The 17,718-nt window shown below is 30.5% G+C and overlaps 3 protein-coding genes across 3 annotated transcripts in view; all 3 read right to left on the bottom strand.

Moving 5' to 3' along the window:
• Positions 1 to 1,874: 1,874 nt before the first annotated feature.
• Positions 1,875 to 6,098, bottom strand: HELRODRAFT_173768 (hypothetical protein; the record flags this gene model as incomplete). The annotated part of the gene is made up of 8 exons (XM_009020367.1): positions 1,875 to 2,021; positions 2,760 to 2,816; positions 3,260 to 3,362; positions 4,490 to 4,693; positions 4,937 to 4,976; positions 5,471 to 5,515; positions 5,690 to 5,768; positions 5,961 to 6,098. 8 exons carry the CDS (start codon positions 6,096 to 6,098, stop codon positions 1,875 to 1,877), a joined length of 813 nt encoding a protein of 270 aa, XP_009018615.1.
• Positions 6,099 to 7,597: 1,499 nt separating this feature from the next.
• HELRODRAFT_192051 (hypothetical protein) lies at positions 7,598 to 14,142 on the bottom strand (the record flags this gene model as incomplete). Its single annotated transcript, XM_009020366.1, has 15 exons — positions 14,004 to 14,142; positions 13,078 to 13,198; positions 12,685 to 12,786; positions 12,142 to 12,376; positions 11,895 to 11,994; positions 11,613 to 11,724; positions 11,457 to 11,508; positions 11,043 to 11,166; positions 10,690 to 10,782; positions 10,146 to 10,419; positions 9,443 to 9,882; positions 9,068 to 9,182; positions 8,653 to 8,753; positions 8,219 to 8,403; positions 7,598 to 7,661 (listed from the first exon to the last, which is right to left on the bottom strand). The coding sequence occupies exons 1-15, from the start codon at positions 14,043 to 14,045 to the stop codon at positions 7,598 to 7,600; spliced, it is 2,160 nt and encodes a 719-aa protein (XP_009018614.1). The 5' UTR covers positions 14,046 to 14,142.
• Positions 14,143 to 16,973: 2,831 nt separating this feature from the next.
• Positions 16,974 to 17,718, bottom strand: part of HELRODRAFT_173766 (hypothetical protein) — a gene marked incomplete at both ends in the record, with an annotated part of 1,745 nt that continues 1,000 nt past the window's right edge. The window contains one exon of the mRNA XM_009020365.1: positions 16,974 to 17,165. Coding sequence (XP_009018613.1) covers positions 16,974 to 17,165 — 192 coding nt within the window. The remainder of the gene's footprint in view (positions 17,166 to 17,718) is intronic.

Here is a 17,718-nt window from a genome sequence, read left to right as displayed (position 1 = left end):
TAAGAGATATTAATTCTGTACGTGAATGATAGTAATGTAAAGAAAACTACTACTACAACTTCTACTACTATTTAAGCGACTATGACTACTACTACTACAGCTTCTACTACTACTAATTCTTTTGCTGCTGCTACTACTACTACTCCTACTACTACTTTTTCATTGTGGTGATATGATTATTATTGTTATTATTATAGTTGATCTTTTTATTATTATTATTTGTCATCTTCACTGCTTCTATAGATATAATGGCCTATTTTTATGACAATAAAAAGATAACAATCACTTGTTTTTTGTTTATTATTATTATTGTTGTTATTATCGTTATCCATAATTATATAATTATTCATATATATATTACTATTATTATTATTTGTTATATTACTATTATTATTATCGTGGTTGATTTTGTAAAAACAACTTTTGAATAAATAATATTTATGTAAATTTGTATGTATTTGTACATATGCAAACGTATATGTACCTATATATATATATATATACACATATATATATTTCATATATATATAATTAGATTATCCAATTCTATATGAGCGCTATTGAAATAAGCGTTTTGTACAGGTCAAATACAATAACTGAATGTTAAAAGGTTTTTTTGTGGGCTGTCGTCTCGTATCTCAATGTGTGGAGAATGAATAATTCTGTCATTTAGAGCAAGGTGTTGACAACTAGTAATAACTAACGCAACTTATCAAAGAAATGTTATTTAGAGAAGAGCCAAAGTTAAAGCCTGCTGATACAATCTTCGTTAGCGTCCAGAGGCCCAGTTCCCCCGAGGTTTTCTTTGCCATCAATTTTTGTGCCAAATTAGACGATCAGTTGTATCCATTTCGTTTAAATTTAGAGCTTTCATGTCTTGCTCGATTGTTTGCGACCAGGACTTCTTTGGACGTTTTTGGGACGTGTGCCAGGTACTTTAAAGCTTGCTGATACGCCGATGATATATTCGTTAGATACGATGAAGATGATCAAAATGAGAAACTTCTACAACCGCTACATCCGTCAAAATTGAAGTTTTGTTTATAATTCAATAATCTCGCGCAATGACAAATTCGAAATGCCGTTTAGACGTTCGTTATAATTATGACGTCATCGTAGATGGTAGACTTCTTTGTTCATGCTTGGAATCATTGGAATTGAACTATAGTACTTGAGATGTGGACATTGGTAGGAAGGCGTTTGTGTCTATTTTTTATTCTTATAGCTCCCTTGCGTCATCTGTATGTCAATATTCATACACCTGACCGAAGGTTGCTGTATCGCGTTATTTATATCAAATGTGTGCGTCATATTTAATTTTCATTCCGGTAAAATTCTCAATTGGAATAGAAAAAAACGTATGAGCAAATGATTTGTTACTAAAGTTCTACGGTCTAATGCTACGTCACACAGTTCTTGTTGGCGTAAAATTTTCAAGTTATTCATTCATCCATATGTTATATAATACATTCAAATTTTGGTGTTTGTTACGTAAGAGCCAGTTAAGTATTTATTTATTTTCACAAAGTTGGTTAGTTCTGTGCAAAACTCTTTTAAACAATCAAAAATATTGTTCTGTCATGCTTTAATAACTCGTTGACACAACATCGGATGATTGTATGTTCGAAGCACCTATTGTTACAGAAAACGATGATGTTGCTTTTTTTAATGGGTTCTTATTTCATCTTTATATTTTCAAGATTATATAATTTCTATACGATTTCTATTGTTATTTAAGCCTTAAAAAATAGCCTTTAAAAATATATGTATTTTTAGAGGCTTAATTAACAAAAACACAGAGCACATCTTAAACATTACACTATAATTTGTACAATAAAAAGTAATTATTATTAACAATAAGTGAATTGAAATTTTTAGCAGTCGTCATCGTGGAAGTTCTTGTGCACGTGACGGAGTTCCAGTTTAGTCTGTTTGTCCTTCTCGTTGAAATCATCGTAGCTCGGTCGCCTCCTTCTCAGCTGCTCTCTCGTTAAACGTAATCTCTCGTTCGATATTCTGGACTGTACGTGTGTGTGTGTTTGTGTGTGTGTGTTTGTATGTTATGCGTGTGCGCTTGTTTTAATTAATGAGTGTGTGTAGATGAAATCAATGATTTAATAGTGATAATTATATGGCTTACAGGTAGTTTGAAAAGAAATTGGTCGATATTTAATTTTTAAGGGTGTCAAGACACAATAACGAATCCACATGTGAATATGCGTGAATTTGCGCCACACACGCACAACAAGCGGAGATAACTCTGCCCTCCAACCAAGTCAGAAACCTCAACCATTACCGACCTACATCATCGCACAGCTTGTCTATTACATTATTTAATGGTAATAATAGATGGATGTTTGGCACCTTTGAGTGTAATTAAAAACGTTGTACAAATAATCCGATAATAATAATAATAATAATAATAATAATAATTATTATTATTATAGATAAATTTTTCAAAGCAGAAATTATTTTAACGTTTATCAAGTAGGTGTCCCTTTCTTTCTGTAACATTTCAAGCCTCTGTTGATAGGATTGGATCGATTGAATGATTGAATTCGTGGCTTCAATTCGTTCGTTTTTTATTCTGGTTCGTAATAATAAATAATAAATTAATACGGAAAATAAATAAACAAATAAATAAATAACAATGGTTATAATAGTTGTTATTATAGTTGATAGATTGTAATAATTTTTCGTGTTTACTTGTTCCACAGTTCTGAATGCCTGGAAAATCTTCGATGGTTCTCCCTACCTACCGAGTTTCTGCGTCTTATAAAATGCTGCTTCGATATTAAGTCTGATTTGTTTTGCATCTGAAAAATGATTTTTGTTTTTTCGTTTTATTGTTCATTTGTTTGTTTGTTTGTTTATTCATTCATTTGTTTCTTCCTTCAATCATTCGTTTGCTTGTTGATTCATTTGTTCGTTCGTTTATTGTTTGTTAATTTCTCTTTTTTTCATTCATATATTCATTCAACCATCCATCCATCCATCCATCCATCCATCCATTCATCCATCCATCCATCCATCCATCCATCCATCCATCCATTCATTCAGTCATTCCATCATTATTCATTCATTCATTCCATCATTCATTTATTCATTCAAATTTCGTTAACTCGTTTTATGGAGGAATTACGATTAAAAAGTAAATGTTTTTAAGAAAAGCAAAGACTTTGTGAAAAAAAAGGGACAATGGTGTTGACGTTGAAAAGGAAGAAGAAGAAGGTAATAAAAGATCATAAAAATTACAAACAATTTCAAGATAATGCCCATATTGGTCTTTCCAATCCCTTTGCTTTAGTTCCATTACCTCTCGCCTGTTCTGCTTTTGAAGCATTTTCCCTTCAGTTTCCAACCTTGAATTGATAAATTAAAAAATTAACAATATTTTTATTAATATTCATTAGGAACTAATATTAAACAGCGAAATATTATTTTGTTTTCAAAATTATATGCATACAAACATACTGAAGGTTCTCTCTGATGTATGTGATGCAGTTGATGGCGGAATTATTGCCACGATTGCCCTACTTGAAGTTAATGCGGCGTTTGATGCAGTGGTTCATGCAATATGATGTCTTATTGAATGGACTCAAAATATCCTACTCTATAAACGGACCAGCTCTGGATTGGTTTTCATCGTATCTGTCATCAAGGACTCAAATGGTGATCGTTGGAATGAATGAAGGATCAGATGTGGCTGGTTCAGAATTGACGCGAGGAGTTCCGTGAGGATCGGTAGGTCCACTTGGTCAGTTGTTGTATGTGCTACACACAGCTGATGAGCCAATTTATTTCTATAGGACTGTCTTCAATCAATACCAAACGCGGTAGCAAGAATGACAGCCGGCCCTTCAAAGTCTCACTCCATTTTGGTTTCCATGCCTGATGAGCTTCATTGGTTGAGATAACGCCTAAGGATTAGGTTCAAAATCGCTCTTTTGGTCAGAGACTGTTTGACTGGTGATGCATCGGTCTGTTTGAGTGAGCAAGTGATGCCGGTTTCAAAGGCACATGGACGTAGTCAACTTAGATTCAGCCTGTGGCAATTTGGTCATCCCGTCAATCAGTTCCTCAAATTTTGGACGACGAAGATTTTCTGTTGTGGCAGCTGGAATAAGGAGCTCGCTTCCTGTGCAGTTAAAAGATGGTTCCATCACAAGTCGACAGCTTTTCAAGAAAGCTTTAAAGCATCATTACTTCAACTTTGTGCATCATAGAAAGAGCTTCTGAAGTCTTTTCAGGAGAGGTGGTATACAAATTTAGATACTGATACTGATACGCCCAAACACGTAAATGGATACATGGATAACATACATCATAACGATTATTAATTTTAATACTTTTATCTAATTTTATAGATATATAATTTCTGTGATTAAATTTTTTTTTAAATTTGCAAAAAAAAGTTAAGAACAAAATTACTTATAAATTATTGACTTGAATTAAATAAGCCCGATGCATTGAATAACAATGGTATAACCTTTTCTTCAAAAAGCCAACAACTCTATCATCGTCTGACGTTGGCCGATATAGCATAATTCGTTTGTTATTGTCATTTTCGTTAGTGTAATTAGTGTCATGAATGTTGTTGTAGTTGATGTTATTGATGTTACTGATGTTTTTATTGCTCTTGATGTTATCTAGTGTTGGTTTCCAGTTGAGTTTCCTTCTCTTTACGAGAGCCCTACAATTTTTCAAATTGTTAAGGAATGTTTTAATTGAAAATAATTAGGATGCACGCACACATACACGTAGACACACACACACACACCACACACATACACACACACACACCTACATACACTAAACACACTCACACACAAACACGTGCACACTCACACACGCACATACGTGTGGACACACACATACGTATATACATATATATATATACATATGACGTCAAATAAATTTTTAATTTACCCCTTACATTTGTTTTGGTCTTGTGCAGCCCACCAACGCTAAATTACCTGAATACCAGGTTGTTTGATGTTTGTCATCACCATCATCATCATTATCATCATCAACGACATCATCATCATCATTACCAACAACAACATCATCATTATCATTATCTTCATCATCATCCTCTTCAAATTTTTCACTGTTCCCATTGATATCTAAATTCGGTTCAAATTAATTGTGAATGAATGAGTGAATGAATGAGTGAATGAATGAATGAATGAATGAAAGAATGAATGAATGAGTGAATGAATGAATGATTGAATGAATGAATGAATGAATGAATGAATGAAAGAACGATTGAATGAAAGAACGATTGAATGAATGTGTGATGGCTCATGCGTGTGTGTGTATAGAGTAAAGATGCTTTCATTGATATGTAAATTTTTTTTTATTGCAGATGTTTCACTGTATCTTGAATTTATATAATTTGTATTTTATTTATTTATTTATTTAATTAATTAATTAATTTATTTATTTATTGTTAATTATTACACCTTACTTGCTGATAATTTCTCCCTTTCTTCAATACACTCATTCAACTTTCCTTTTAAATAAAATTTATTTTTTTTTCAATTAGAATTAATTAATTAATATATTAAAAAATAATGTTCCTTTACAATTTGTAATTTTTAAAATGTTTAAAAATAATATTCTTTCATAATTTATAAATTCAATTACTTTATAAAAAATTTTTTTATAAATCCCAAAAAATTCCAACTTAATCTTTTCTTTTCGTAGTCCTCATACATTTCAACTGTGCCGAATTCTCTAAACATTTTCGTCAATAACTCTATTGGCTGTCATGGTGACGATGATGATGATGGCGGCGATGATGACGACAGCAATAGTAACGATAATGATCATGAGGTTATCACTCTGCCAGACATCTTAACCGTTACACCATCACTCGGTCAACTATCATCTTCATCATCCTCATCATCTTCATCATCTTCATCATCCTCATCATCCTGAAATGAAATTTTTCTAACTCTGATCTCGAGATTAGCACAGGCTTGAAGTGATCTAGGACTGGTTAGGACGTACTGGCAGTCATCGTATTCTTCGTCATTCAAATTTAGCAGGTTTATATTTTTCAAATTAGTATCGCTACAATATTTTTTAGGCATCGTATAACGCCGCAATAAATAAATCAATTAAATGGTTTATTTGGTTAATTTATTTATTTATTCATCAATAATTTAAATAATTTATTTTAAAAATTAAAAAAAAAAGTCCACGAAAATACAAAACAAATTGAATTGATAATCTTCTAAAGGTATGCATGTTGGCTGTAGTGTACGTACACTGGTGATTAACAATATTTTCTAATACCAACTCTCTCTCTCTCTCTCTCTCTCTCTCTCTCTCTCTCTCTTTCTCTCTATTCTATATATATATATATATATATATATATATATATTACATGAGTATTTCATGTAATGTATATATACACACATATATATACACACATATTTAAATGGTCGTTTCCATGGCTTCGAATTATGATGATTATATGTACACAAATCTGACGTACACACGCTGAATTTGTGCATGATGTATACTATGCATGCACAAATGAATTATGTAAGCAGGGATTAAACGAATGAATGAATTTGCATAGATGAATGAATGAATGAATGAAAGAATGAATGAAAGAATGAATGAAAGAATGAATGAAAGAATGAATGAAAGAATGAATGAAAGAATGAATGAAAGAATGAATGAAAGAATGAATGAATAGACGAATTAATGATGAAAGACTCGTGGGGCTAGCCAATAATTATATCATAGAAAGTTATATAAAGATATTATATGAAGATATAGAAAGTTGTTGGACAGATTGACAATATGTTGTTCAACTGTTGTTCTGCATATGTAGCTAGCTGCCTTCACATCATGCTTGTCATAGTCACACACAGCCGAACAACGTCTTTATCTTAGTCATTTCTGGCAAGTTCAAACAGGCTTTTATCATGAGTTCTATGATGAAGAATGTCGCACTGTTAAAGAATTTGTTGTCATCGCAAGAGAGAATATGATTATGAGATAAAAAGTTCAAATTGCTGCTACAAATATGTGACATATCCATCGCTTCTCTGTCTAAAAATATCTGGTCATTAACCTGAACGATTACTTTATACTAAACAATTTATTTTCATTATATTTCTTCATGTGATTCAGTAAAAACGTTTAATACATTTAAATTCTTTAAAGTATTCTTTTCGTGATGGTAATATGATTAAGTCAACGTTTAAATGTATTGGTGAATTAAAATAGAGGAAATTTTTTAAATTTTAAAATTATTATACTGACTCAAAAATAAATATTTAAGCGAACAAACAATGTACACGCTCAAGCATTATTTCTGTAAACGAAAAACATTTTAAATTAAATCTTGAAGAGATAAATACAAAACATGAAAATGAATCGCACAAAATGAACTGTACTTCGTTTATTTAATATTGAAAATATCATTACAAATAATAATAATAACAAGTAATAATAGTAATTAGTAATAATAATAGTAATAATAATAGCAGTAATCGTTATAAACAAACAAAATAAAAAGTCAACAGATAACTTTAGAGAAGCAAATGTTTAAAAATTTTATTCTATATTCGTATAATCATTCTTTGAATTCTAGAAAATGCTGCAACTTCTGTACATGCTCGTAAGGCAGGTCGAGATTCCTGTGAAATAAGATTAAATAATTTATAATGATAACTAAAGAGTAGTTAATTAGTTATCAATCAATCAATCAATCAATCAATCAATCAATCAATCAATCAATCAATCAATCAATCAATCAATCAATCAATCAATCAATCAATCAATCAATCAATCAATCAATCAACCAATTAACCAATCAATCAATCAATCAATCGATCAATCAATCAGTCAATCAATTAACAAAATGATATCTTATTATAACCATCATTTAACACCACATCATATCATAACATTAAAACTTAACCACAAATAAACAAACATCAAAACCACCATCATCACTATCATCATATTCATCTCCATCGTCATCCTTATTCTCTTCCTTATCATCGTCATCTTCATCTTTCTCATCTTCATCGCCACCAGCCTTATTGCCGCCAGCTTCATCATCTTCACCATCTCCATAATCATCATCTTCACTATCATTGTCATCATCTCCATAATCATCATTTTCACCATCATCTCCATAATCATCATCTTCACCATCACCATCCTCATCACAATCACCATCAGAACCCACTTAACACAGTCAGGAAAGCTACAGACTACCCTGTAGACTGCAGCCTTGGTCTCATTCCTAAGATGCCTCCTCATCCTACACTCCCCAGCGATCACTTGCCTCTGCAGCCAAAACGATCTCAGAAATGACGACGACGACGACGATGACGTAGATAGCGCCGGCAATTGTATCGGTCTACTCAGTGCCTGGTTGGTTATGGTTATAACAAATTTGTTTTTTTGGTAACATTTTCTTAGCTTGATGATTTTTAACAGTGAAAAAAAGGAAAATCATATAGCATAGATAATGAATTATAATAATTATTATTATTACATGTTTGTAACATTTAACAGACAAAAAAATAAAAAAAAACAGACAGGCAGGACAACAGACAGTCAGGTAAAAGAACAGACAGTCAGACAGAGACGGATAGACGAACAGACAGACAGGCAAACCTCGTGTAGAACCAACAGTTTGTTGAGAATGTTGGCTAATGAACCTTGCACAACTCCAAACTCATCCTCTTTGTATGAATGAGATGCTAACATTGAAAGACCTGAATTTGTTTATTTATTCATTTATCTATTTACTATGGGATAATTAGATAATAATATTAATAAAATTAATATTTCTATTATTAATACAATTAGTATTACGGATTCACGTGCACTGTTTGTGCATGTGCGTTGAGAATTAGTAAAAAAGCAGTATATTTATTAGAACTATATACTATTATAGTATTTATTAGAAGTATTAGTAGTAGTAAGTAGTAAGAGTAGCAGCGGCAGCAGTAGTAGCAGCAGCAGTAGTAGCAGCAGCAGCAGTAGTAGCAGCAGCAGCAGTAGTAATAGCAGTAGTAGTAGCACCAACTTTGTACTATCCAAATATATTTTTGAGATTCTTGAAACAGCAGTAGGTTCTTCAGTTCGACTGACTCATTGAAGAAGTATCTAACCAGCCAGATGTCACTCAGATAGTTTAATAACTGTCGAAATTGAGAATAGAATAATTTTCTTATAATTTAGTCAGTTATAATATAATTATTAATATATTATTTTAGTATTAAATTCTTTTTTTGTTAAATATTCATTAATTAATAAATATAAAAATTTAAATTCTCTAACAAAAACTAACATTACTTGCCTTATCCAATCTAAATTATAGACAAAAAACAAACAAAAACAAGCAGACATTAAAGACAAACTGACAAAACGACAAAAAACAAACTAACAAAAAATTTCCAACCTTAAGACAGAGCACATCTAAGATGGCGACAATTCTCATCCTAATCGCACTGAAAACAATTTCTGCATAGCTACCAACGTAATGATACGAGCCGGATACAGTATCATTCTTTGGATACATCTGAGGATGTATGTAATTTTCACTGGCGTTTCTTAGCCTGGGACCACTACTGCCACCAAATGATTGATTGACATTCATTGTGTTGTTGTTGTTATAAACTTTGTTGTTAATAATGACGTTGTTGTTGTTGTTGTTTATGAAACTATTGCTGTTGTCAATGCAGATGTTGTTGACGATGCTGTTGTTGAAGGGAGATGTGACGTTGTTGCTGCTGCTGTATAATCTTGTTGGCGTCATAGACGATTTCAGAGAGGTGAAACATTTTGGAGGCGTCTGTGGCTGCTGCTGTGGTTGCTGTTGTAAAAAGTTACTCGATGTTCCTGGGCAGAATCAGTGAAACAAGCCAGTTAAAATTTAAATGATTTATAAAATAATTTAGAACTTCATAGGAGCAGGACGCATAACAATGAAGTCACAACCCTAAAATGGTTATTCTGATTTATAAAAACACACAATTACTAAAATCCAAACACCTCTCACCCTAACAACAAACCAATAAAAATAACATTTCCAAGAGACAACTAACACAACAAACAAACAACAAAACATGAATAAAAAAATGAGAAAAATTTATAAAACTAACCTAGCCCAGCCCCACTACAACCGCTATTAGATGCTCCAAAATTCGATTTCTGCTGCTTCAAACCCAGCAAGACAGATCCGGCCATATTGCTGGCCACAATTTCATCGAGATGTCCGTTGATTTTAGATGAAAAAACTTCCAGTTCTTTCAAAATTTCATCCGTGATAGACTGCCAGTATATCGGGTGGAAGCCTGGCGTCGAGAGGCTGAACAGTTCGTGTCTACGAGACTTGCTGAATTCCGACAGCATTCGGAGGTCGAGAAGGGCTAGGTACTGAAGTTCAAAGGTCAATGTAGTAATTGGGAGCTATTATTAAAAGCACGTGAATTATCGACAGTTTTTTGAAAAAGTTGCAAAAAAATCTAATTTCATTTTTCTTTTTTTTTAAATTATTATTTTGTTGAATATCAAAAGATTTAAGTCTTTTCAAAATTGTTGATTTATCAGACATATATCCGTGTTAGTTTTTAAGATTCAATAAATAAAATTGAATAATAATATAAATAATAATAATGAATAATAATACTTAAAGATAATTATAACCTGAATTAATTTCTTCTGCTTAAATTTCAACGCAGTGGACAGGCACCTGAGATCATCTGCTGCTAATTTTGGAATAATCGGAAATTCCAAGGGCTAAAAATAAAAATAATAAGAACCAACAATAAAAACAGCAACAGCAAACTGGTGATAAGAATAATAAAAAACATAATAATAATAACAACAATAGAAACCCTTTTAATATTCTTCTTTCCAAAGAAATCAATAATAAAATCAATCATAAAGCGAAAGTATTTTTATGGCAAAGTAAAATAAAGTAAATATGATAAAGTAAAATAGAATAAAACTTAATAATAATAATAATCACAATAATAATAATAAGGCCAGAGACGGACCTCAGTCACAAATACAGAATGTACATGAAGAGGGACAGATAGTATTAGATGGATGGAAACGATGTACACGTAATGGAAGATGATCTCGTGAATGTTCCACATGCTACGATTTTTTTCATAGATTCTGAAAATCATAATAATTATTATTATCATAATAATTCTTATTATCATAATAATTATTATAATAATAATAATTATTATTATCATAATTATCATCATAATAATTATCACTATTCTTACGATTAACGAATTGATCAGGATGCAGATATTGAACATCACCGCGTTGTCATCACATATAATTATAGAGTCATAAAAATTATTGTTATCGTCATAATTATTATCATTATAATTATCGTCATTATTGAAAATAATTATTATTATTATGATCACCAATCACCATCCCAAAAAACTTACTCAAAATCACTTTTTGAAACGAAGCCGTCGAACGAGTGCATCGCAAACGGCTCTTAACGGAATAACATTTTTTAAATTATAGAAATAATAACAATAATTATTATTATAATTATAATTATTATTATATTAAATTATGTTATTATTACTATTACTGACCTAACACAAAATGATTGATAGGATGCAGAACCAACAGCCAAGTCAGTGAGGAGTGCAGAGTCTGAGAGAGTAACTCTTTCAATGATATCTTCAATTTCAGAATCTTTGGTAACTTTTTAAATTAATAAATAGTCTTTGGTAACTTCCTCTATATCAGATATTATCGAATAAACAAACATGGACGTGGTATAGTGATAGCGAAAAAGTAAACGGGTTATTCAGTAAATTGAATTATTATAAATAATTATAAAAATATATAGAATCATTACTGTATTAACATACCTGTAAAATTGAGAATTGTAAATAAAATGAACCACTGCTGATGTGCTTGATGAAAACTAATAAACCCAAAATAATGGTCAGGCCAAACTTTCTGCTTATACTGTGAAAAAAAAAAAAGTTAAAAATAAATAGTTACGACAATGAGAAGATTAAAAACAAAAACACACGCACACATACATATACACCTGAAAAATAAATACACCAGAGACAACCACTCAGAAATCCAAAATCCCAAAAAATAACTAACCAAAAATGAACCCAATCATCTGGATCCTTCTTTTTCTCTTCTGCACCACCATCACCATCCCGATCAACATCAGCACTGTCTACTTGGTAATAATGAGAGACATTTCTAAGCATCTGAACCAGAAAGCAGAGGGAGAGCAAAGACATTAGACAGTATATGCCAATGTGGATGACATTCATTGGCTGTAGTAAGTGGAGGATTAGATCCAATCTTTTAGTGTGCAAACAAGATGTCACTATAGACGTGTAAAAATGTGGATATTCGTGTGTGTGTGTGTGCGTGCGTGGTTGTGTGTGTGTGCGAAGTTGTGTGTGTGCTTGTGTGTGTAAGTGAACTATTTTTGTGTAAATTAAGAGATTCTGTGAAAAAATTTCTGTTATTAATGACTCAAGGACTTTACTTTTTTTTTCCTAAAAAAGAACATTTTTCAGCTAAAACTATATCAAAACAAACGCAGCATGATAAATGTTTACATAAAAAACAATAAAATCATTAGCAAACTATTTTATTAAAAAATTCTATTAGGTAAAAGTGAAATTAAACCTGAGAATTTTCTTTCATTGAAGAGAATCAACACAACAACACAGATGACTAAGACAAATTCAAAAAGCCATACCTTCAACTGAAACATTGAATATAATATGCCTGCAAAAAAGAATAAAAGTCATTATTTATAATTTTATTTTACAAAGAATTAGAAACCTATTCAAAGACTATATGAATCCCATTTCTAAACTTTTTTAAATGTTAAAACTTGAATGTGAAACATTTAAAATCTAAATTAAAAACACATAAACTAGCATATGCACACATGTGTAGATAAATAGTAAATAGAAAAAAGTCAATGATACTGAATGAAAATAAAATGAAAAAAAAATTAACTAATAAAATATAACATGAGATTAGATAGAAATTTAATTGGAACCATTAAAGTACCTTGTGACCAAATAAGAAGAGAGAGTGGATTACATGATGCTAATGCTGCTGATGCCATTAAAATGAACAAGGATGAGATGGCTGACAGAACTACAACCTTCAACAATCTCCATCTAAAATACTGTGACAAAAATTAGGCAAAAATTCATTTGGCAATTTAATTGATTAATAACATGAGAATTAGCATAAATAATGTTTATTTTTATGAAACCATAGATTTACTTGCCCAACAAATAATTTATTCATTATTGGCTACTTCATTACTTTGTTTTTTAATTAAAATTTAGACAAAAATCATCATTTGCAATGTTCATTTGTAATTCAAATTTCCAGAAAAAAAAATTATTAGCCTATTTAATTTTTTGTAACAATTTGTTATAATTATGTAACTATAATATAACTGCACACTACTTTCAACAGGCTACAAACTAACAGGCTACAAACTACCTATGTGAAAAGGAAAATATATGATAAAGATTTTTGTCCATTACAAAAATTACATCATAAAAAGTAAAAACAAAAGAAGTTAAATATGATTTGATTTTTGATGTGATGGGTTCTTCAAAATCAAATCAAACCAAGGCTTTTGTACTCATTTTCGATTTTATAATATATGTATACAAATTAATAACAATGAAAATAATAGCATTGTTTTTTATTAATTTATTAATTTAATTTAGTATTTAAAATTCTTCTTCATAAATTTATAAAATAACACAAGTCCAGAGAAAATCAATTCATGATTCATAACTCATCATTTACAGAGCTCCCATTATTAAAATTAATTAAAATTGTCATGGAAAAATTATTTTAGATTGTTGAATTAAATTTTAATCTTTTATTTCTGAACAAACAAGAAAAAACTGAAAAATGATTACGACGACGAGACTACGGATTAAATTAAGAGAATCTTTATAATCAATAACCTCGTTAATGTAATAAATTAATAAATTTTGTCGTCCTTTCATCTTTAATTAATATTTTTTCCAATTCAGCGATAATTATCTCGCGAAATGAGCCAAATAAATATTTTAAAAGTTCTCTTTTACCGCCCAAAGAAAAAAAGTGACAAAATGTAATGGACTCATTTCTTTGGACCTATTTGATTGACAACTTTTGAATGCATCACAATTCAGTAAATTAATTGATGTTCAAAACAGAAACAGGTAAACGTTTTAATTTGTTTGTTCAGTCAGTTACCGAATTAATCCATTTATCCAATTTTTCATTTATTATTCGTTCATGCGTTCAGGCAATTTATTTATCATTTCATTCATTCATTTATTCGTTCGTTCGTCTGTCTGTTTGTTCGTTCGTTCGTTGGATCGATCGGTTCCTCATAAATTATTCAATTCCTTCATTTATTTTGACAATGTTCAACAATGACATCACCTACATTATATATAACGGGTGAAAGAACCGTGTATATTAAATATTTCCAAATCTATCGATTAGTGAGGTTCACAATTTATACTTCAATTTTACAAAACTCCACCTTAGTCACAGTTTCAATTATAACCAACATCTCCGTTATTATATTTTAAAAAATTTGTATCAACTTTTTAATGGTAATTATTATTTATTATTGATAATTGAGCAATATATTTTAGAATTTTTCCGAAAAGTTTTATTCAGAATTTGAGAATAAAGTGAAAACCGGCACCAACGCAAACTTCATGAATAATAAATGTTGTTGCCGATGTTAAGTAGGTACTCTACCTTTTTATTTTTAACAATTCAATTTAGTTAAATTTTAAAATTGGAAGATGACATTAGATATCAATAAGTATAAAACCAATTCTTTCGTTCTTTCATTTTGTAACAAAACTACTGAAATTTTCAGAAAGATTGTAACTTCAGAATGAATATGTAACAATTTTTGTTGAAAATTCTGTTATTCATCATTATTCTTCTGAAGAATATTCTCTCGATTGACACGGCATTTACGAAGTTTTCGTACAAGTGGAAGAAGTATGGGAGCCATGCCTGTGTTAGTAATGCTCCAGACGAAGTTTTCGTATTTCAGAAAAATAATTCTCAAATGAAATGTGCTTTCGAATGTCTGAACTTGGACAAGTGCATCGGGTTCAACTACCACTTAGACAACAACACCTACCAGGTATACAAGAACAGATTGAACATCAGCGTTGGAATATGGAGAGTGGAAAAGATGCTCATTCTTTCAGGTTTCAACTTTTCAGTTTCTCGTAAAACTAAAATATTTTATGTTGTGATTTTAAGCAGATAACCTTATATTTTTAAGCGTAACGCAAATGTTTCCAAGCAGTTTTGGATCAGCGGCGTAGTAAATGTTCGCACCCCTGCAAATTAAAAAAATTATTTCTGACACTTTTTAAATAGAACCCAACCAAGTTGTCAAAAGTTTTATATGCTTCAATATAGAAATTTAGTTGAAAGTGCCACTCGGTACATTTTTGGCCAAGCAAAATATGAAATAAGATGATTTTAAAAGAAAAATGGTAAGAATGTTACCGTGTTGAAGTTTTTTAAGGTTTCTATCTCATTATTTTAATAAGTGTTAAAGTTTGAACAGTAAACAGTTAAGCATTTAATTTTAACAAGTTCACGCTAATATAATATTCCATATTTTTTCGTTTTTACAGAACAACATGTACAACAACGATGTGAATGTTACCAGTAAGAAGAACTAGTTATTACATTAACTTATGTTGCTAAAAATACGGAAGAAATACGGTTGCTCAGTACCTTGCTCTGCTTCTCCATCAACAATCTGTGGTGCCAACAGCCGAAATAGTGTTTAAAAGGGTAGTTTTAATTTATTCAATTGTAAATAATTTGCGCATATAGTGGATAAAAACTTTGAAATTTGTAATGCATTTAGAAAGAATTTCTATTCAATTTTTAAAGTGTAAGAAACATCAAAGAAAATATCCTAACAGATTGGAGTGTTTTTCAAGTAATTTCAGTTAAAATCTTTATCGGAATATATGAACAAATTAAATGAAAATTACATTTTTAATATGTTAGATTTACTAGAATGAACAATGTGCTATCAATAACGTTTGCCATTTTTTAAATTATCAAAATGTATTTAATTGTTCAGCATCTGTGTCACAAATCGCTATTCGCGTTATCGATCATAGATATATAACGATACGAGAATAACGATACGAGAATGCATACGAAAATGTTTTTGAAAAGTCCTATATCGATATAAGAAATACAGGACAAAAATTTTGCCCCGTAACTTTGTTGTAAAGTCAAGAAAAGATATATTTGCGAAAAGGTTTTAAAAGACAGAAAAAAATGGTATTCTTGCTCTCTAAATTAAAAATCTATTATGTCTACTTTATTGCGACAATTTTAAAATTGAATATGACAATTATGTGTGATTTCAAAGGAACCATTAAGGGCAGTTTTCAGACGTTTATATCTCACATCAAAAATTGCTGATGGTCCCAATTTATTTTATCATTTTTGGTGAAATCTCGTATCGTTTTGTACCGCCCAGATGCTTATTTTCAGCTATGTATTTGGTGCTTTTATATTTCGCACTTTTAAAAGGTATCTACACTTTATTAATATTTTACTTAATTAAATAACTGTAAACTTGTTACAAGATTTGACAGATTTGTCACAATGTTTATGATGATGCACACAAATGTAGAGTTTATTAACCCTGCGATGACGGCGATTTTTTTCATCCACTGAAGACGAATGGGGTAGATTTCTACCCCAAGGTTAAATCTGATGATAACAACAAATAATGATGACACAAAATAAATTTTATCATGCAAATAAAACACGTTTGGTGAATAACAACAATTTTAATGAACAAAACAATATAATAATTTGTTTTTATTGTTACAAAAAATTTATTTAATTTTTTAACACAAAAAGTGAATGTAATTTGTTCAATTTGTAGAACAATTCCTACATATCATAAAAACATGATCTCTACATGTTGGTTTGTTGCACTTTGAACATTTTAGTGCTGTTTTCTTATCCTTTATTCTAGGAAAAGCATGACATCTGCCGGATTTGCTGAGTATAGCAGGAATCTTTGTCTCTACCAAGTCATCCTTGTGGCCAAAGTTAATCATACTCTGTGAAAAAAATTAAATAATTTTAATATTGCAAATATATCAGACTTGTCTTAAAAATTTACTTCTCCAAGTTCCAGCAGAAATAATCTTCTTTTATGTGATTTGTTAACATTCCAGTCAGGATTCAACAAAATCCATACTATATAGGCATTTAAAGCACTTATGTCTAACATATTACTGAAAACTGCCATTGGCCATCTTCTAGTCATTCTTTTAGTTGTGTACAGCCTTAACATTTGATCTGATGTGTCAACTCCACCTTTGGTTGAATTATAATCTAAAATCATAATTGGCTTTTTTGTACTGGATGTGTTGTCTAGGTCACATTGTGTATGCATACTGCTCATCAAAGTTACAACTTTTCCTTTTTTTGGACAATATGACACTAGAGTTGCATCATTATGGAAAGCAAACATAGAAGATAAAACATCTCTGCTTTTTGGGGTAATGAATTCAACTGGAAGTTCTTTTTTACTTTTTCTTACTGTCCCTAATAAAGTAAGCTTTTCTTTTTTCAACATCTGGATAAGAGACAAACTTGTGAAAAAGTTTC

The sequence above is a fragment of the Helobdella robusta genome (genome assembly GCF_000326865.2).
Source record: "Helobdella robusta unplaced genomic scaffold HELROscaffold_27, whole genome shotgun sequence".
Taxonomy (NCBI): domain Eukaryota; kingdom Metazoa; phylum Annelida; class Clitellata; order Rhynchobdellida; family Glossiphoniidae; genus Helobdella; species Helobdella robusta.
This window is presented reverse-complemented; position numbering and strand designations above follow the sequence as displayed.